General features: G+C 39.1%; 2 protein-coding genes across 2 annotated transcripts in view; one reads left to right on the top strand and one right to left on the bottom strand.

The window, feature by feature from the left end:
• GTF2B (general transcription factor IIB) overlaps positions 1-18,829 on the bottom strand; it is a 28,922-nt gene extending 10,093 nt beyond the window's left edge. Inside the window, exons 1-2 of the mRNA XM_060773889.2 lie at positions 18,741-18,829; positions 9,679-9,785 (exon numbers count right to left, since the gene is read on the bottom strand). Coding sequence (XP_060629872.1) covers positions 9,679-9,785; positions 18,741-18,757 — 124 coding nt within the window. The 5' untranslated portion in view covers positions 18,758-18,829. The remainder of the gene's footprint in view (positions 1-9,678; positions 9,786-18,740) is intronic.
• LRRC8B (leucine rich repeat containing 8 VRAC subunit B) overlaps positions 1-21,803 on the top strand; it is a 345,263-nt gene that overhangs the window by 249,912 nt on the left and 73,548 nt on the right. The gene's annotated exons all lie outside the window — the stretch shown is intronic.

The following is a 21,803-nucleotide window of genomic DNA, read 5'->3' as shown; positions in this document are numbered from 1 at the left end:
CCTACCTTCAATATACAGCACACCATAGACCTAACTGCTCACGTATGCAGCAGGCTTAGAAAAACACTTAGGTCTTTATGGAGACTGGAACACTGCAACTTGTCATTCTCTCTGCTATTCTCAACTACCCATCTTCCAACTTTAAATGCCAAGGTCACCAGCTACATAACACTCCATTTGGCATCTTCAAGAAGTTTTGTTTTTAGTTTGAAGTGACATGATGCTATTATTGTTGTGCTTCTTCAATTACTTATGGTGATCCTATAACAAGGTTTTCTTAGCAAGGTTTTTTTTCCAGAGGAGGTTTCCACACAGGCTAAGATAATGTGAGAATGTATTTGAATCCTGATCTCCAGAGCTGTAGCCAGGTGTTTCAATTACTACACAATGCTGCCTTTGACACACTACTACAGTTTGAAAATGACTTTGCTAAAATACAGTATAGCTGCATGAAAGTAAGGCTGAAATAAAATTCAGGAAATACAGATATGGATTTTTCCTACAAGGCATAAATCCCTTAATTTAAGAAATCTTAATTCTATCTCACAGCTTTCTGGAAAAGGTTGAGTATAAATGTCTCTTCTTGAGAATTGGGCTTCCCAACAGCCCACTTGTTCTATCTTTGGTGGTAAAAGGAGGGCTCATCCTAGAAGTGCCATCTAAGATTGCTTGATGTTCTTCCAGTGATGGAGGCCGTGGATTATAATTCAACCATCTTTAATTCAAACTACTCTCCTAACCTGCCCTCTCCTTCTTTTTGGAAGTTGAGTCCTTAAACATACTTTTCCAGGAATAGTTAGACCTACAGTGATGTCTTCTTTGTTAAGTTTTACTTCCACTTTAGCCTTAATATATAAATAAATCAGCAATGAAACAATTAAAGTTGGAAAGCCACAATCAAAACTGATGGTGCTCTAGGGTCAAGTTCTTTTTGGAGTAGGCTTGCAAAGGAAAACTAGATTCGGGTGGAAACAATAACAGAAGGACTGCACACCAAAAATACACAGAGCAAGAGCTGCTTATTTATTTTAGCTGCAGTAGCATAAAGTAAGGACTTGCATATAATAAAGCAAAGATGAGCAATTTGTACAGACCACAACAGACCTGGTGATGGGAGTTCACTTGAAAATATATTAGAAACACAGAATGTAGTTGGGGTTTTCATTAATTTCATATAAAATATAGTTGGTAGAAATGTTTAAACAAGGCGGTTAATATTTTGAAGCAATTTCTTCTTTTTGGTTTTCATTGTTATTGATATAAATATTGTATATGAAAAGATGGGATACAAGAGGGCATATATAACAACTCAAATTATCCACAAGTAGTATAGGATAATGCAAGTGAGTCTAATGTTGTCACTCAGAATCAAAAAATAAACACTGAGAATGCACACAAAGTACAAGACTGGTAGTACCATTAGTTGCTTTTAACAGCAATAATTTTAAAGAAGTTCTGAAGACAAAAGAAAATTGCCAAGTGTTTTAATTTTCAAATCTAGTTATATTGAAATCGTAGAAGAGAAAAAGCAAACTATGATGGGGAGGTTATTAAAGGGGGAATTCAACAGTGCTAACTGATACCATTTGAAGGGAGTAGAATAATAAGGCATAAAACATCAAACAGTGAGTGTGAGGTTTGTAGAATTGTGTCCTTGTCAGTTAGTGTAGTTTTAGCATTATGTATTATACAATCTTACTTCTTTGTATTATTACTGTTTTATTCTCTATTGTGTTCTCTCATCTTTAAAAGGGGTGCTAACAGAATTGTCTAGGTTGTTAGTGTAGTAGACAAGGCAGTGAAAAAATCAAAGTGTGATACTGGAAGCAAGGAAACAGGAAGCAAAAGAGGTAAAGAAGAAAAGGGACATTTAAAGTCAATACAGAAAGGAGTTACCATCATTGCTGTTAACATAGAGAAGTTGGTGCTTCTCTATTGGGGCTGTGGGGAGAGGGATACATTTGGACAAGAGGGTAGTACTGATGCAGAACAAGGGGTTATGGAAGACAGTGAGTATTATCTTGAATACTTCAAACTTCAAAAACTGAGTCTGTGATTCAAATCAAAGTGTGAGAAGCAATTTTCATCTCAAGGATTTTTTTCTCTATTTTTTAAGTGTCTCATCACTATAGTTTAAACAGTGGGGTTTAGAGTGTGTATCCACTAAATCATGTAGCTACCTCCTCAAAAATTCTGGGGTTTGTAGTTTAGGGATGTTCTCAGCTAGAGAGGTACTAGGCCTCACTAAACTACAAACCCCAAAAATTCTGCAGGAGGCTTTAAAAAGTGAGATGAGGTCCACAGTCTCCCACAAGAGAGCTGGGCTTTAGTCAGAACAAATGTCTCCTGCACATGCCCCTTTGAAGTCACCAACTTACAGTGCTCCGGGACCAAAATTGAGCAGAATCAAGTTCAAATACAGTAGTTATCCTTATATCTTCAATACACAGGTGAAAACAGACTAACTTACCAAGCGTTAGATAGAGGGAAGTGGGCCAAGGTACAGCAACACAGATAACTGTGCCTTGCTTTATAGCATTCTATGGTGATGACTGTTAAATCCATAGTTACAGCTTGTTCTGTTGCTATGGAGTAAAGATCTAATCTTCATGCATAATTCTTTGTTTAGGGATGGTTACCTTGTTTTCACTTTGTGTCTGTAATTATGTTCTTTCTCTTTGAAATTATTTTACCTCTCATGCTCACTTCAGCAGCACATATGCTAAAATTGGAATTATGTTTACTTTGGAAAAATTCAGCACATGAAAAATATAAGCATGCATTGCCTTCATTGGAGAACCCTTTTCCCCATGAGTGAATTTCCCAAGGGGTAGTTTTCTCACTTCCTGTTGTCTAACCCCCATTTGTAACTAAGTCAGATGTTTGTAACTCTAAGACTACCTGTATATTCCATATTGTATGCTTTTAGTAGGTCTGGCTTGGTATTGCTGTTGTTATTCTTTTACCTTGTTAAACACCATGTACAAAAATTGACTTGTTTTATTACAAAATTCATGCTATTTTTTCTTCTCAAACAGTTATACTTAGGTAAAACAATATGTAGGAATTTGCCTTATTCTCTCTCTCTCTCTCAAGGTAAGAGCCGTAGCAAACTAGGATTTTGCGAGAGCAAACTAAGCCAGCACGAGCGATGCTCCGCCTCTTTCTCCGCCTATTTCCCTTTGCTAGGGCAGCGTTGCAAGCATACGCTCGTGCCGCAGCAAACTACAGGAAGCTTGCGCTCGGGCTTGCTCCGAAGCCCCGCCCTCCCCCCCCCCCCCGAGGCTGCTCTCTCTCTTGCTAGCGTGCCTGTTTTCCATTGCAGAGGGCAGGGATGCGAGCGTACGCTCACAGTTGAATTCTGCCAACTGCGAGAGTACACTCGCATCGCTTCCCTAGCAAGGGAAAACAGGCACACTAGCAAGAGAGAGAGCAGCCTCGGGGGAAAAAAAGGTGGGGCTTCAGAGCGAGCCCGAGCACAAGCTCGCTCTCGCTTCCAGTAGTTTGCTACGGCTCTAAGAGAGTTTGCTTGCTCCAAACTAAGGGAAAATCTGGAAACCATGCAAAATAAAAGTACTTTTATAAAACACAAATCTAGCAATGAGATTCTATAAAACCCCAAATCATTGTGAAATTCCAGGGATTTCTAATACAAGTGGATCAACTTACTAAACAATATATATTGAAGGAGGGTTACAATTACACTTGGGCAAGCTCCTTGAAGCTTTACCATGAAAAAAAAAATATGGTACAGGAGAAAATTCATATGGTCATATTTTCAAATACATAGACAAACTAAGAAAAATGTGATAGAAATGTTTATTTGTTGCAACATCAGATATCTTTTCTGAACCAGAACCTAAAGTTTAATTCACGAAGAGAAAGCATATTGTTTTAGACTGAATTGAAATATCTCAGAATAAGAAATCTTGGGCAACAGTTACATCTGTTGTAATTGCCAAGTTCAGTGAAAAAAAAAATCAACCAAATATGAGCACATCTTTGTTTGAATTAGAATCCTATGTTGAGATTCTGTGTGGCATTTATTTTACCGCCTCCTATATAAATATTGCTCTAAGTGCTACTAATGTTAAACAGAAGCACACAATCCCATAAAATTGGTTTATAAAGTTAATTAGGGAATGTGCTGCCATCTAGTGACTGTGGAATGACCTTCTCCGAAAAAACAGTAGGACAACAACTTTACAAAGAGTAATTAAGAACACCCTGACTACAAAAACTAAAATTAAAGAAATGTGAAAGGAACTACATGTTTTTAAAAAGCCGACCTCTATGTTTTCTGAGAAGTGAATGAAAATCATAATTATAGCTTTAAAACCATGTTAAGAAGCCAACAATGGATTGGGTTATCACTGTTCAGTTCTGTTACCCTCTACAACCTTACAACATTCATTGTTCATTTTAAGCTGGTCTATACAGACCACAACATTTGAAAATTCAGCAATGCTTTAAGCAACTAGAAGTAATTGCAAGTGTTCAGGGAACAATTCCTGAGCATCTCTACTATCTGAGCTCAATTTGACCAGAGAAGTAGATGTTCTACACGAAGAAGCAGATGTTCTACAGAACATCATGATCTCTTTATTGCGCAGTTTTCCAAACTGTGAGTTGCGACCTGTTAGTGTGTCAGCTGCAGTATGTAGATGTAATGCACAAATGTAACTAGTCCACGTGAAATAAATAATATAAATAAATAATATAAATAATATATTTTTAATACATCAAAGTAAGATTTTCATGAGATTTGTTGTGTTCCAATACATTTGATTTTCACAATTTGTGTATGTGTCTTTACCTCTTAAAAAGGTTTAACCTTTGATTCGCTAGTAAAACTGAATGACTATGTTGCAAAATGATGCATGTATAAAAAGTATGTCACCAACCTGAAATGAAAGCTCTGCTTTACAGTGTTATAGAAATATGTGTATAATATGCTCGGATTTAAGCAAATATGTTCAATTGTTCAATATTACATTCATAAGTGAAGCAATGCTACTACTTTTGCCTCTCTCATCAGCTAAAGGAGGGAAAGGGTGCAGAGAACCTGTTTTTTTTTTTTTCCATCTACCCATTCACCTCTCCCATGATAAAGAAAACTCCATTCTTTTCGACTACGGAAGTGAAGGGAAGCGCACTCAAAGCATAGTCTTTCCCCACTGGAGCAAGGATTCCTGCAGTACCTTCAAGCACTGTTTAATTACTGCATAAACTTTTGTGGACCACAAGTTACTTCCTCAGATGTAAGTCCATGAACGTTTATGCTAAAGTAAAATGACTAGACATATGGTGCAACACGACTCCACATTTTGTAACAAAAGCTGCAAATATGACAGGTTGTGCAGGAATGTTATGTTTATACTTGGATAGTCTGCCCTTAATCCACCATTAAAAGGATTTCCCTCCTGTATATTCCACAAGTGTTGACGATTGTTACATAGGTACTCAACCAAAAGGAAATTTTTAAAAGGCTTGCAATTTGACTTCTTTTTAAAAATAATGTACAGCAGTAAAATAGTGGGCAAAACGTGATGATGATCTGAATTCTATACCCCTTTTCATGTAGCACTTTTTGGTTTTTGGTTTTTTAAAAAAAATCTCTAAGAAGTCTGCCTGGGCATATATAAAACAGACATGTTTAATCAGCAATCCATTTTAAGATGAGGTTTTTAAATGGAAGTATTATTTGGCAGAGTCATTTTTTTCTCATTCTGATCATAAGCTGAGCAGATGTTGAAAATGGAAGTGACATTTAATGAGAAACATGAGCCTAGAAGAGCCAAAATGTCATGGCAAATACAGTGAAACTTCCACTTAAGAATCGCAACTTAAGAGCATTTTGAGTTAAGTGCTATTGCTCGGCCCGAGTTTTGCTTTAACGTAAGAGCAGTGTTTTGAGTTAATAGCTAGCACCAGAGGGAGCGCTAGTGCAAGAATACAGGCATTAGGGCTTCAAGGGAGCAGCCTTAGTGCCTCAAAATCTTGTCTGCTTTGGGAGAATGCTGTCCGGTTTGCTCTTTTCTGCTTTGAGCTTTGAGTTAGTTGATTTTGTGTGTGTTTTTTATTCCTGGTATGTTTGGCTTCATGAAGAAAGAGAGTGTGTGTGTGTAAGAGAGGGGAGGGGATGAGCACCATATGAAGAAAATGATGCTTCTGCCTCTTCACTTTGTGCTTTCTTGTCACAACTTTGTGCTTCTACCATTTTAAAGTTGATCCTTCTTTTTTCATTGTTCTGTGTGAATGTGCAGGTTTTGCCTTGCTGTCACACTGGCCAACACACATTTTGTTGCCTCAAATGTGGTTCCTTGCCACAACTTTGTGCTTCTGCCATTTTAAAGTTGATCTTTTCTTTTTTATTGTTCTATGTGAATGTGCATTTATACATTATTTGGTATTTATAGTTTCTTATTAAAAACATGCAACAAAAGAATGGATTAATGGCATTTCAATGGGCAGATCAGCTTTGAGATAAGAATGTTTTGAGTTAAGCACTTGGTCACAAAACAAATCAAACTCTTAAGCAAGATGTCTCAAAGCAGGCAGGTATTTGACTTGCCCTGCATTTGGCTCCATTTATCTTGCTCAAAATCCTGGTCAGTTTCCCAATTCCTCCAAGGGAATGGGAAACTGATGCTGATGATGCTGTCATTTCCGTGCTTCAAGATGGGGACACTATTCCCAGGGCAATGAGCACTGCTGGGCTCACACAACACTTTTTGCTGATAGGCCCGAAGTTCAACACAGCACACCACATTTCTATTTGCAGTTGCTAAAAAATACTCCACCATTCAGAAATATCTTGGTGGTGTATTTTTACATACTGTTTTGTGTATAACTATATTTATTTATTTATTTATTATTTATTTGGTACACTTGTATACCGCTAATATCTCAGCCTGTGCGGCGACTCATTGCGGTTTACAACATATTTAAAATACAATATTCACTTTAAAAATATAAAATAGAATATCAAAATACATACATATACATACATAGTATTGGGCCACCAATACAGACCGGAACATCTCATAGTTAAAGTCGTAATCCAATTCGTTATCCTTGATTGCTAGTCCATGGTCAAAACAAGCCAGTACCGAGAGATATCCTGATAATTTTAACTTTCATTTTTTTGTATACTCTAAATGGTATTTACATTGAATGATCAATACATTGGCAATTCAATTCAATTTACATTGAATGTTCAATAAAATATGGAGTATCTTGAGAAACTGCAAGTTGCTTCTGGTATGAGAGAATTGGCTGTCTGCAAGGATGTTGCCCTGGGGACGCACGGATGTCTTACCGTCCTGTGGGAGGTTTCTCTCATGTCCCCGCACGAGAAACTGGAGCTGACATACAGGAACTCACTCTGGCCCCTGGATTCAAACCCCCAACCTTTTGGTCAGTAATCCTGCCGACATAAGAGTTTAACCCATTGTGCCACCAAGGGCTCCTGGAGTATCTAATGAAGCATTTGCTTTAAGTAACTACAACGGGAAATGGGAATATATGGCCTTGATTACAAGTCCCATTATCCCTTACTACAGGCTACCATGGAAGCTGCAATCAAAGAACACTGGTAGGGCATGTTCCCAAGATGAGAAAGGTCAAAGACTCAGGTTCTCTATCAAATCATCTTTTTAAAATAGTGAAGGGTGGCATTAACTTTAATTATCACCATGTTTATACTACTGTCAAACTTTTTACCAACTTTCACTTCTCAAGAGCAGTCTGTAAACTCTGAAAACCAGAGGATAAAATTCATTCTGAGCAGAAGTTCTGCTCTGGGAAAGCAGAACAGAAATTTGATTCATATGTTGATTTCTACCGCTTCATGATACCAACACAGATGGAAAAGATCTGGATGATCATTTGAACATTACCAACTGTTTCACAACATACTTTTTCAACAAAATCTAGGGTTAGGGTGGCATCTACTGCCACATATGGCACCTATTGCCACATTCCCTCAAGAGTGCCTGTGCACGCTTGACAGTGGCCAGGATTAACATTTATTATGCTTGCTATCAGTTAATCCTCTTTTTGCATTCTCCTTTTCTAGAGAAGTTGCCTCTTTCACAACACAACCATATGATTCCTTTCTCCCTCTGCTACACAAGTAGTGATCACACTTGCAACAATTTATTCTACTTCTTCTCAGAGTAGTTAATTCCCGTACTAGTATATTTTTCCTACACCTGAAGTACATCATGTTGCAGTTTGTGCAGTGCATGCAGCTCAGTGCGCAGGTCAGCTCAAAAAATGAGCTACACAAATACTGAAGAAAGCAAAAACAGAAATTTACTCTTATCTAATCAGAGTTCAATAAAGCAGTGACTTCAAACACAAAACCAACAATGCAGTCACAGTTTCTTCTGAGTAATGCACTCACATATAATCCATGCATGTGGAGTAGAAAATATCTTTCAAGGTTTCTTCATTGAACATGGAAACAAACTGGCCAACATCAAATGAACTGCCAGTGAGGAGTTTATGCCAAGAAACAAAGCTTCAGCAAGATCAGGAATTGACATTCAGTAAGTCCAGTGTTAAATTGCAAACACTCTGCAGTTATACTCCTTAGGGAGTGGCCAAAACTAGTTGGCTTTAATTAGTCCAATTACACAACCTGAGGAGTGTGATTAACCAAAGTTAATTTTGTTTCTTTTAACACACACATGGTACTGATCCCACAGGAACTTAGCCTGTGTATCTCAACACATTAGAAGGCAAATTTTTTCAACTGAGCCCAGGTTTCCGCTAACAGTAGCCATGCATAATCAAAGCCATTATTTTCATGTTGTTGTATGTTCCCTATGAGATAGGCATAAATACCTATGAAGCCTACACCTTCTGCCCAGCTCTTAAAACTACACATTTTAACCCATGCCTTGGGTTAAAAGTGCAGGCAGCATCTTCAATTCAACCTACTATGTAGACAACTGTCAAAACATCTGCACTAGTTCTAGGCACCTACCATCAGAGTTCTTTGGGTGGCACATGCAATATAAATAATAAATGGCTCTATACTACGCACAATTGAGGTAAAGCAATAAAATCAAGAATAAGGGATCCATAAAAAGCTTCAACAGCCCCCTAGAATGAACCTGTATAGAAGCCTTTGTGCATTGTCCAAAAGAGTACAGATTAGGCATGCATCTCTGGGGAACACATTCACTAGCCACCTACCAGATCTTAATTTACAGGGCACAAACCGCTGGTTCAAAACTGAAAGCAATAAAGCAAATGACCTTAAAGAAAAGACCAGAGTAAATACTGTATATGCTTTCTGTCTCCAGCAAAGAACACACCAAAGGCCATCACGGGGGAAGAAAGCAAGTTTGCGAAGTGTGAGTAAAACACATTGAAACCTACAATGTCCTTCATCTTTTTGGTATATTGGGGGAGAAAGGCAGAGCAGTTATTTAAAATGTTAATGAGGTATTCCTATTATCTGCAGATTACTTACACATCATCCATTATATACTAAAGGATGTTTTATAGTACTGTGATGAGCAAAGTTCTTAGATGTAATCATTTGATATCTGAGAATAAATATATTCAAATTTAAACAATGCAAAAAACGTAAAAGTAAGTATGTAGCCTGTTTAACTACACTCTATCACAGCGAAAAGAGTAGAGAACAATAACATTACTCACCCACTACAAGTCCACATTCTGGACAGATCATGTCTCCAGCTCTGTAATCTTCCACCAAAATCGAATCTGGATGATTTGGACATGTCACTCTTGGTAGCACATCCAAGCTTAAAAACAAAAATAAATACAATATTTTGGTACAGTTTGTCAATCCATATTAAAGCACCTTTTTTCCAGTTAAGCAAACATCATTTAAAGCAGGATTGCACAAATTCAACCCCTTCCCTCTACTAGAAGCCTTTTAAATAGTTTTGTACCATTTAGTGTAAGAAAATGTTTATTTTAAAAGTGAAGCTCTAGCCACTTCCATGTATTTTTTTTTTTTTGTTCTGTTTTAACACTTTGCCAATTTTAGGAGTCTGCAGGTTCTGGGGGTTCCAGAACACAAACTGATCCTGTACTGGGGATGCCTGGATCAGTATCAAAATCAACATCAAGAGAAACATTATTTCCTCAAACTGTCCGCTGAAATATCCAATTATTTTTCTCCTTTTAAACAAAAGTACTATGAACTTATTTTAACACTATTTTTAAAATGATGACTACAAGCTAAACTCCAGGAGTACAACATTCTACATTCACAGCTTTGTCATAATTTCAAGGGTGGGTCAGCAGCAATTTCAGTTTTCACCCACTTCTCCCTCTTATGGTAAGGCCACGAATCAACAAACTTCAGGGTGGATGAAGACTGAAATTGTCACTACTCCATTTTCCATGCATTCAAGGTACAGAGTAGCAACATTTTCAGTCACCATCCACCACACACCAAAGTCTTCTGATTTACAGAGCTCTTTTGGGAATGATTAGCAATTGAAATCATTGTTACTCTTCACAGCTTCAGGGAGTAGAGTAGTGATTATTTCAGTTGCAGCCACTCCTACCAAAATCTGCGAACCAGATTTAGATGTAGGGTGGATCTCAACTGAAATCCTTGCTGCTCTAATCTGCCAAGCCAAAGAACAGTGGTAACTCCAATCGTCAACCACCACTCCCCCCCCCCTCGGTCTATGGGTTTGTAGCATTCATTGGGGTATGGTGGACAACTGAAATGGCCACTATTCCATTCCCTGCAGCTTCAGGGAAGTCAGAGCAGCCCCTTCCCACCTGTCTGGTGTACAGGAAAGACTTGTCCCACCCCAGATATGTCCTATTCACATTTTTCCACTTTCCCAGGGATTCTCTGCCCCTAACCCCCCACAAGTGAACACCAAAACAGAGATAAAGGGGTGAATAAAAACTATTTCCCCCAGCATATTAAAAAGCATTGATCTTATGTCCATACCTCCCTGAACATGCCAGATCTCAGAAGCTAATCAGGGTTGGGGTCTGATTAGTGTTTGGATGGGAGGAATGCTTTACTGTAATCTTAGAAAGAATTGATCTAGAAGTTCTACCATCAAAATTAAGATTATTAGAAACGTGGAGGCTAATAAAAGAAAAAAAAACGCGCCTAATGCATTTTGGAAGAAGACTTGAACTAAAGATTATTGCATACAGATTTTTGCACATGTTGGGGGTTGCTTAACAACATGCGGAAATGGTGTTTTTTACACTATGTTATCTCAAATGAATTGCAAAACAATTTTCCTCTTGTTGTCTATCCATACTTCTTAATGCATGGAGGAATCTCTGAAAGCGCTTTGTTCTAATGTTGCCAGTGGTGCGGGAAGTCATAAGAGCTGTTGCAACAAGATTGGGATAATCCATACATTGTTGTGACCATCTCTTTTCTCAGTTTCACTTTCCTGTCTCAAGCTGCAACCATTCAACTTCTGGTGAGCAGATGAAACCTCTGGCTGTATAACCATTAGTTCCCACTTTTGCCCCATTTGGTTTTTGTTTTTGTTTGTTAGTTTTTTGTGGTGTGGGAATTTATCTTTAATGTTTCCTTATTTCTGCCTCTGATACCAAAGCATTGGTAAAAGAAGTAATACCCAGCAAAACATCTGCTTCATTAACTGAGTTATACATGTACTTGCATTGCAAACTGGACTGGGTGATTAACAGCGTTGGATAACATCAACCATAGTAGTTTTCCAAACTGGAACAGGCTCAGTTTTTATCTAGAATTCAATAATTGGTTTGTGATCAAAAAATTCATTTATTTTTTCATGCTTTTAAAATTCTAAATGAGAAAACTAGATTAGAATCTCTGATCATCTGGGCTGAGATGTAAGCCTTTTGTTTCTATACTATAATCCCAGAGACTCCATAAAAAGTATAAACTGGGGTCTAGAGATAATTCAGGAGTGAATGGGAGTTGATATAAGCTAAAACAAATTGTTTCTGGAAAAGATGGTGGTACTACTAATCAAGAACAATTCGTGAAATTGATGACATTAATTCTTCTTGCACTCTACCTGAAGTGGTATATTATCTTGTTTAGGAAACACCTACTGCCAGAGGTACCTTTCTGCACATTCTAGAAAAGGCAGTTGGCTTCAATCATCATTAACTTCCAGAGTAGATTAGGGCAGTCAGTCTGGAAGCTTTAATTGCTCCATGTTGTATCTGGTCTCTTTCCCACTAACAGGAAAGAACATGTAATATTGATCAAATTGCTTGCTCCCAAGGTCCATTAAGAATGTTGCTTCTAGCTTTTTAAGTCCTAAATTCCTGAAGCCTCTGGTGAATTAAAAACAACGTACTTCCATAAAATCCTGGCAGTCTACTACAATCAGTGTCAGTAATCTTATATTGGAGGACACATTGGGATATACAGCAATCAATATTGATAGAGAAAGCAACTCCAGTATCAGTAGGATGCTGAGTCTGCTCTGTATTTTAGTCCACATTTTAAAGGAGCTACCCAAGGTATTGAATCCTATCTCCAAAAGAAGTTCAGCAGTTTGAAGTGATCTCTTAAAATCAGCATCAAAAAGTCAGGGAAGCTAAGCACAGTCAGTCATGATTAATATTTGTAAGAGAGACCACCAATTAATGCGCAGTGGGGTAGACTATATTTCAGAGGAAGGAACTGAGTGTTCCTAGAAATACATATGGTCGTAAGTTGAAATGCAATTTGAAGACACATGTTTATATGACACCCACACACAACACATCATTACCAAGGATGGAGCCTGGGACCTTCTGCTTGCCAAAGATTTGCCCGGCTATTGAGCTACATTCAGTAGGAAAGGCCACAGCCCATTATCAATATTTTCTAGACACTTACACATACTACTTGGCTCCCCAAACTATATAAAATATCAATATAGCATATGTTCACAAACAAGCTCTATCTAGGTAAGTATTCTTGCCAGCATTCTTGATTTGTTTCAGCCCTGCTCCTCCTTTATTGCACAACTATCACACCTTGTATCAGTTCCATTCCATAAACATAAACTATCTACCACTACTCAAAACCTTTTGCTGATTTGTTATCATATACCTTGATACATGGCTTTTATTTTAACGATATCTATAGATCTAGATACATCCAGAACAAAGCAACATATAATAGTTAAAGTCAGCCCATGCTACATTAAACGCAGGAAGGTCACTTTATTTTTACATTGAAAAATTTCTGTGCAGCCCCAAACTAGATCAGACCAAAATGCAAGGTCCCTTCCTTCCTATTCAAGAATGTAAATTAGAAACTCCATTGCAGTTAAAGGCAGACATTTTGAAATAAAAACTGGTTAAGGGCAGGTGAGTTAAATCTCCCACATCCACAATCCAGACTGGATCTGAATTTATAAAAAGGAAGTGATACTACGCTGTGTATGTGCCTTTATGTCACCTTTCGACCCCTCAGGACTCATACGTTTGCTACGGGAAGGAAAATTCAAGAGGCGGTTTTGCCAATTCTATCTTGACATGTAGTTCACAGCATCTGGAATTCATTAGTGTTCTACCATCCAAGTACAAACCAGGGCAGACTCAACTTAGCTTCAAAGCCAGATCTAGTGCCTTAAGGGTATTTAGGCCTTGATTATAAATTGCATGCTATGTATTTAATGTGGCATGTGGTTTAGCCTTTAATTATTGGTTAGTGCAACATATTTTCATGTGGTGAAAAGTAAATATACCTGTTTTCCTAATTGAAAAATTAAGGAAGTTGCAGCGTTCAGCTAGTTTAAACACATAGATGGAATATGTATCATTAGGTTAGTAAGTAAATTAGCCTCTCAGTTGTATAAAGGAGAGCATTGCCTGGATCTACAAGATGGATCTCAGTCCTAACATCAAGCAAATAAAAAGCAAAAGGCTATAGCATCAAAAGTGCCCAGCTTCGTTGTGGGCTGGAACAGTCCTTATTGTAATAAATAAAGGCATCCAAACAAAGCTATACAACTGTCCAAGTTGGAAACCACCTTGTTACCACTGTTGGTGACAGCCTTAAGCATGCCACTTACTATGGCACGTGCCTACAACCCCATGGGAGAGCAAACAATGCCATTCCATATACAGGCAGTCCCTTACAAATCCGACTTACAAATGTCTCATAGTTAAGAATGAGGTGAGACAACAGGAAGTGAGAGAAATCTACCTCTAGGAAGGGAAATTCATTCCTGAAAGAGTTGTCATGGGGAAAATGTATCTCAACTGAAGCTTTATCACCAATCCTTCTTCCCACAGCAAGCCAGATTTTTCAAAATCTAATTATCACAGGGACAGAACGTGAGGTGAAATCTTCTGAATATGGGCACAGTCAGCAAAACAAACACCACAGGAGTGTTAACCCTTTCCTATACTATTCAAAACTTATATACATATTTGGTTGGAGTTACACTTAAAAATGTACTTGCTCCCACTTACATACAAATTCAACCTGGACATCTGTCAATCCTCTTACCTAAAGAGTAAAGCACACGGAGATATTCAAATGAATTCATGTGTTTTAAAACATAAATGACCTTAAGGTGCACACTCAATGTCATGTTAGTGCGTATACCAAGTTTCAAGGATCATAGGGCAACATCTTAAAGTTGAATTTTAGATACAAACATCCTTTATTAGGATTATGCTGGGGGGGAAAGTTAAGTGATAACTTCTTGTGGCAGTCTTAAAATACGTTACCCGTGGTTCTGAATTTATATATATATTTAAAAATCTTTAAATATATGCATTTCATAGCTACCACTGTCAGGACTTTAAACTTAAAAGGCCTATAGTAAGATTTAATTTATTCATACAATTCTAAAGGAAACATATGATTATTTTAGTTTCAAAAGACTTAATAATCATTGGGGGCTTCCTATGCTTTGTGTTATCTTTGGGTAGATTTACACTGAAGAACTAAAGCAGTTTGACAACACTTCAACCACCATGGCTCAAAGCTATGGAATCCTGTGTAGTTTGGTGAAACACCAACGCTTTTTAACAGAGAATGCTAAAACCGTCGTAAAACCTCAACTCCCATGATTTCATAGCACTGAACACACGGGAGTTAAAGTGGTGGCAAACTGCATTAATTCTACAGTGTAGATGCACCTTTAAGTGGATAATGGGATTCAGAATGTATCTATTATCTTTTGTGATTTTTCCACCTATCTGCATCATCAGCAATGCCTTTCCAGTAAAAACAGAAGTATTGCGAGTCCATGTTACATACACGTCAGCAAACAAATTGCAGACTCATAAAAGAAGTACTTTTCACTCTGCTGCCTTGCCAGCACCCTGGATACAATTCAGAAGAAGAACTTAATCAGCCTTCTAAGTGCAAGCAATGTTTAGCCACAACATTTAAGCACAGGGTTTGGCAAAGTGTGCCAAGCAAGTAAATTACTAAACAAACTCAGTGCACAAAGCAATCTGCTTCACACTACTTATCTAGGGCAATTGCACAAACTACCAGCAATGTGGTCATAATAAGGAAAGTCAGACAGCAAAAGATGTTGCTCAGCAGCAATTTTTTATGGATATGAAATGTAAGAGTTCATTGTTTTCACAAAAGCAGATTAGATATTAAAAAAACACACCTCTAAATATACTTGATAGTGCTTAGCAATGCACTAAAATGACCTGACTAGGAAGTTATATCACATTGTCTTCATTTAGAAATTGTACCTATAACGTCATTCATCCCTCAGAAAACACAATCCACATGTGAGTTCTGCTTATCTGTTTAATTCTCCAATGCCAGACACGGGCTATTTAGAAGATACAGCAATTCTATTTTCTTGCAATGACTTCAATTCTGGAGACTTGATTTTTTTATAAAAATCAACCTGGACTGCATTAACAAAAGAGTTTTTAAAAAGGCCAGGATAGTGACAAAGGTTTTTAAGCAGGATCCAAGACAGATGTTAGAAACTAAGTCTAGCAGCACTGCTAGTCCTACAAAAAGCATTATGTGAACTACTTCAGTTCCAATGTATGTGAGATGCAACTTGCAAGTTGATTCCTGCCTTTGCTGAAGTGTTAGTCCCCATCTAGACTGTCATATAATGCAGTTTAACTGTATTGAACTGAGTCTACATTGCCATACAATGTGGTTAAATTGCATAATGAAATTGCATTATTTGGCAATATAGATGGGACCTTAATCACTAAAATAAGTGAGTTCTGAGATGGAATGACTGAAGGGAAGGCTAGATGACAGATGAAGTCACAGACTTGGGCAAAGATCACTACAAACCAGGTTAAGGGGAAAGGTTTCCCCTTGACATCAAGTCTAATCAAGTTCATTTCAAAGCGAAGTACTGGCGTTGTCCATAGATGCCTCCAAGGTCATGTGGTCAATATGACTGTATGGATCGTTGTTACCTTCCTGCCAAAGTGGCACCTACTGATATACTCACATTTGCATGTTTTCGAACTGCTGGGTTGGCAGAAGCTGGGGCTTGCAATGGGACTTCACCTTGTCCCATGGATTCAAACCTCCAACCTTCTGGTCAGCAAGTTCTGCAGCTTAGCAGTTTAACCAGCTGCACCACCAAAGCCCCTAGAAACCAGGTTACCATTTCTAAAAAAAACAGTCACAGTTGCTATCCTTGCATTACCCAGATACTAAAACATTAGTACTGTGTAGTGTTTAAATTAAAGTTAGACTCTCAAGAAACTGACAATAAAATAATCAAAGAAATAAAAAGATTATAAATAAAACTAAAATGAATTCAATTTTAGCAGAAATGTAAGTTTAAACTTGGCACCATAATCCCACACCAAAAATGTTTTAAAACATATGTTACTGACCTTCATGAAGTTAAAAATTTACTGTTTGCCAATTAAATTAAAATACATACTGCCTTCACAAAGCTGTTTCTATGCTGCAGTAAAATAAGTACATTGAACTTGTCTTTATTTCCTTCTAATTACTGTATTTTAATTTTAATATCAGTTTATGGTATGGTGGATAGCATTCGTTCGGCTTGTTTATAATGATAACTCTAAAGCAGGCATGGGCAAACTTGTGCTCTCCAGATGTTTTGGACTTCAACTCCCACAATTGTGGGAGTTGAAGTCCAAAACATCTGGAGGACCGGTGTTTGCCCATGCTTGCTCTAAAGTAACCAGAAACTACATTTATCCAGCATCTACCAATCTCCATGGGTGTCAATTAGCAGAGAATCCACTGTACAGTAAACGTAATAATCATTGTGATCATTTCTGTTTTGTTTTGAACTCTCTCTCTCCCTTAAACTCTGTTGTTGGAAGGCCAGGAAATCTCTCATCAGCTGAAAGCATTAGTCACCTTTTACTGTACTTCCTTCATAACAGAGAGGCCTCTACAGGCTCTTCCCCACCTTCTCAGAAACTTTATGGAAGAGCCCCCAGTATTACGAAAGACTGTCTTGTTAAACACGACGTGTAACAAAGCCACACACAAAGGTAAAATCATTTTTTAAAAGGAAAGGGGTGAGAGTCAGATAACCTTTTATCTATATAAATAAAAATGTAATGTTAGTTTGTGGGATTAACAGAACTCAAAAACCACTGGACGAACTGACACCAAATTTGGACACAAGACACCTAACAACCCAATGTATGTCCTTCACTCAAAAATTGATTTTGTCATTTGGGAGTTGTAGTTGCTGGGATTTATAGTTCACCTACAATCAAAGAGCATTCTGAACCCCACCAACAATGGAATTGGACCAAACTTGTAACACAGTTCTCCTATGACCAACAGAAAATACTGGAAGGGTTTGGTGGGCAGTGTCCTTTGGTTTTGGAGTTGTAGTTCACCTACATCCAGAGAGCACTCTGGACTCAAACAATGATGGATCTGGACCAAACTCTACAGAAATACTCAATATGCCCAAATGTGAACACTGGTGGAGTTTGGGGAAAATAGAATCTTGACATTTGGGAGTTGTAGTTGCCGGGATATATAGTTCACCTACAATCACAGAGCATTCTGAACCCCACCAACGATAGGATTGGGCCAAACCTCTCACACAGAACCCCCATGTGGCCCACAGCAATGTGTGGCAGGGGACGGCTAGTATAATCTATATAGATAAATATGTAATGGCTGTGGGATTAACATAACTCAAAAACCACTGGACGAATTGGCACCAAATTTGGACACAATACACCTCTCTGGCCAACGAGTGACCATCACTCATGAAAACACTGAAAAACACAGATGAATACTTTAAAAGCCAAACAATAAAAAAAAACATTACAACGTATGCACATAAATACACACATACACACACACAAAGCAGACATACACAGACTGGGCCACAGCAATGCGTGGCAGGGGACGGCTAGTAATATAGTATGCAATTAATGTAAGTTGCCCCAAGAATGGCGTCTAACAGCCTTGCCACACATCCAAAATATGGGTTTAAAGGAGAAAGGCCTAGGGGTGTAGCCACACCACAGAATTACAGCAAGTTTGACCCCTCTTCAACTTCCACGGCGCAATGCTCTAAAATTCTGGGGTTTGTCATTTACGGGGGCGCCTGAGCTCCCTGACAGAGAAGGCCAAACACCTCCCAACACCCGAAATGCTATAGTCTGAACCGTGACACTGGAAGCAAGAGTCAGGCCGAAGTCTTTCCAAGCGGACTCCCTTCCTCCCCTTCCCCCGGATCAGCCGCGCTCTCCCTGGTCCGCTTCCGGGGGAGAAAAACCCATCCAAACCCCTTCTAGCTTCTCCCACTGACCGGCTCGTCGACGCCATCTTGCTTCCTCTTTTGCCGCGGCGCCTGCGTAGCGTTGGGCGGCGCCCCTTTTATGCCTTACGCTCCGGTGGGCGGGGCTTGGCGAAGGCCAGCCGCTACGGCGAGTGGCGTGGAACAATTGTTTTGCAAAGGCAAAGGAATGGAATGCGAGCCCAAGCTCCTCCCCTTTCCCACTCATTGCGAGGTTGTCATTTCAAGTCCGGTTTCTCTGCCAAGTTTGTGATCCACTTAAAGTGAATTCATTTTCTAGTGTGATACAGAGCCTGGTCTTTCCTGTTGAACGAATATTAGTGATGTGCATTCCTTGGATAGCTTAGAGCAGACTTTGGATTGGTCCACATTTGCAACAGTTTTGGAAGTGTCCCTTGCCAAAGGGTCTATAGATCAGGCATGGGCAAATGGAATAGTGTATCCAAGTCTGGGGACCACAGTTGAAGAGAGATATTGACAAGCTGGAATGTGTCCAGAGGGGGGGGGGGGGGGGCGATTGAAATGATCAAGGGTCTGGAGAACAAGCCCTATGAGGAGTGGCTTAAAAAGCTGAGCATGTTTAGCCTTCAGAAGAGAAGGCTGAGAGGAGACATGATAGCCATGTATAAATATGTGAGAGGAAGTCATAGGGAGGAGGGAGCAAGCTTGTTTTCTGCTGTCTGGAGTCTAGGACGTGGAACAATGGCTTCAAACTACAAGAGAGGAGATTCTATCTGAACAAAAGGAAGAACTTCCTGACTGTGAGAGCTGTTCAGCGGTGGAACTTTCTGCCCCAGAGTGTAGTGGAGAGTCCTTCTTTGGAAGCTTTTAAACAGAGGCTGGATGGCCATCTGTCAGAGGAGTGCTTTGAATGCAATTTTCCTGCTTCTTGGCAGGGGGTTGGACTAGATGACCCATGAGGTTTCTTCCAACTCTATGATTTTATGATTCTATGATTCTACATTCATTAACTACTGAGCCACCCACTTAAGAAATGGCAATCTACTGTGTTCATCACATGAGGTAAGCTTCAAGTGTAGGGTAGAGATATCTTGGGGATAAAAAAGCATTGCAAAGGGTTATCTAGCCGAGGGGCCTTCTCCATTGTGGCCCCTCAGCTTTGTAACTCACTACCTAGTGAGATTAGGCAAGACCCCACCCTGGCAGACTTTAAGAAAGACCTAAAAACCTAGCTCTTCCAGCATGCCTTTGACTTCCTCCTTCCTTGCTTGCTTGCTTCCATGTGTTGTGTGTGCCATGTGTTACTCACCCAGGCACCTTCTTCCCTCCTCCTCCTCTGGTTGACCTCAAGAGCCATCCCCCTTCTTTCTGCCATGTAGCAAAAGCACAATCAATCAATCAATAATAATAACAACAACAACAACAACAACACTTAATTCATATTCTACCCGATCTCCCCAAGGGGACACAGGGCGGATCACAGTATACATACACGGCAAACATTCAATGCTGTTTTGGATAGAAAATACAGAGACTGACAAAACAGAAGGAGGTATGTTGTGTCAACATCAAAGTCCATTTTTTTCACGCCTTGGAAGGTTGTGCTTGAAATCTAGCCATGGGAGTGCTGTCACTCCATCCTCTATGACGAAGAGCCATCAGGACTTCCTCCTTCCCTTTGGTCGCCCAGCATTTTCTGATCTTTTTTCTTTAAGGTGTCGTAAAATACCTCCCCTGCTTGTTTTAGCGGTAAGCTGTTTTCAAACTGCTTAGGTCAACAGTAAGCAGGCTTGACAGTCAGCAGCTCACACTGACCCAGGTATTTGAACTGGCAACTTTTTGGTTGGTAGATCTTCTCATTGCTGGTGATTTACCAGCTGTGCTAAACCCCAGCCCAAAGCACCCCTGTTCCATCTCCCAGGAGCATGAGTTTTGCATTACCTTTTAGTTGCTGGAAACAGCCTCTCCTTGTGTTTATCCCAGGCTGCTGCAGCCTTTGCTAGGCCTAAAAGGTTAGCAGACAGAGGCAGGAAAGCCAGTTTGCAGGCTCTCTGCAATGATTGGCCAAAGAGTAGCTCTTTGGGCCCGCCCCTGTTTCCAGTGTAGAAGCATCCATTTTGGAGGTCTCCCTGCCCCTTCAGTCTTAAAGAAGAATCCATGATGTGCTGTTGGCAGACAGGTACCTCCAAAGATACCATTGTAAAAACAATTGAGACCGATAGATAGATAGATAGATAGATAGATAGATAGAGTCATAGATAGAAAACAATTTTGATTGAGTTATTTAGTTAGAGATAGATAGATTAAAAGAGAACTGTTTAGATAGTTATAGAGGATTATCTAGATAGTTATAGAGATACCCTTTTTGGAGAAAGTTATACCCTTTTTGGAAAAAGATTGCCTCAACTATTGAACCCCAATTGACTGTTTGTTTTGTAATATTGATAAGCTGAGCCAAGTCTACCAGGACTTCGTGAATAAATACCCTGTTTGATGTTTCAAACTTGAAGTGGACTCAGTTATTCAAGAAAGCTCAATCTTCTAAAGAAAGACCCCAGCAGTTCGCCCAGACCTAGATAGCAGCACGTCAAAGTTTTATTTTAAAGTGTCTGGGCGTAACGGCACAACCCCTAACAGATGGGCATCCTGCATCTGAATAATAATATTAAAGAAAATATGTTCCTAGTTACAAGTGTTATTTCCTGTTTAATTGTGTAGTCCTTACTTTTGTTGTGCTCCAAAAACTATGTTAAATTGGCGGAGACTCTACATGATGTTCAATCATTGAGAAACTAGAGCCAAATGTGCTATAGCAGGATGTCCTTGCAAAGACTAAGTTTTTGCAGTTTAATCATATTTTCCCATGTGTTTATGATAGAGGTAAATGTAAAGGTTTCCCCTAACATTAAATCTAGTCGTGTCTGACTCTGGGGGGGGGGGGGGTGTTCATCTCAATTTCTAACCCAAAGAACCAGCGTTGTCCGTAGATGCTGTCCTGCGGATTTGAACCACCGATCTTCTAGTCAGCAAGTTCTGCAGCTTAGCAGTTTAACCTGCTGCGCCACCGTGGAACCAATTAGGAAATTACATTTATAACCCAGGAATAAAAATCAT

This window comes from Anolis sagrei, chromosome 4 (assembly GCF_037176765.1).
Source record: "Anolis sagrei isolate rAnoSag1 chromosome 4, rAnoSag1.mat, whole genome shotgun sequence".
Classification (NCBI taxonomy): domain Eukaryota; kingdom Metazoa; phylum Chordata; class Lepidosauria; order Squamata; family Dactyloidae; genus Anolis; species Anolis sagrei.
This window is presented reverse-complemented; position numbering and strand designations above follow the sequence as displayed.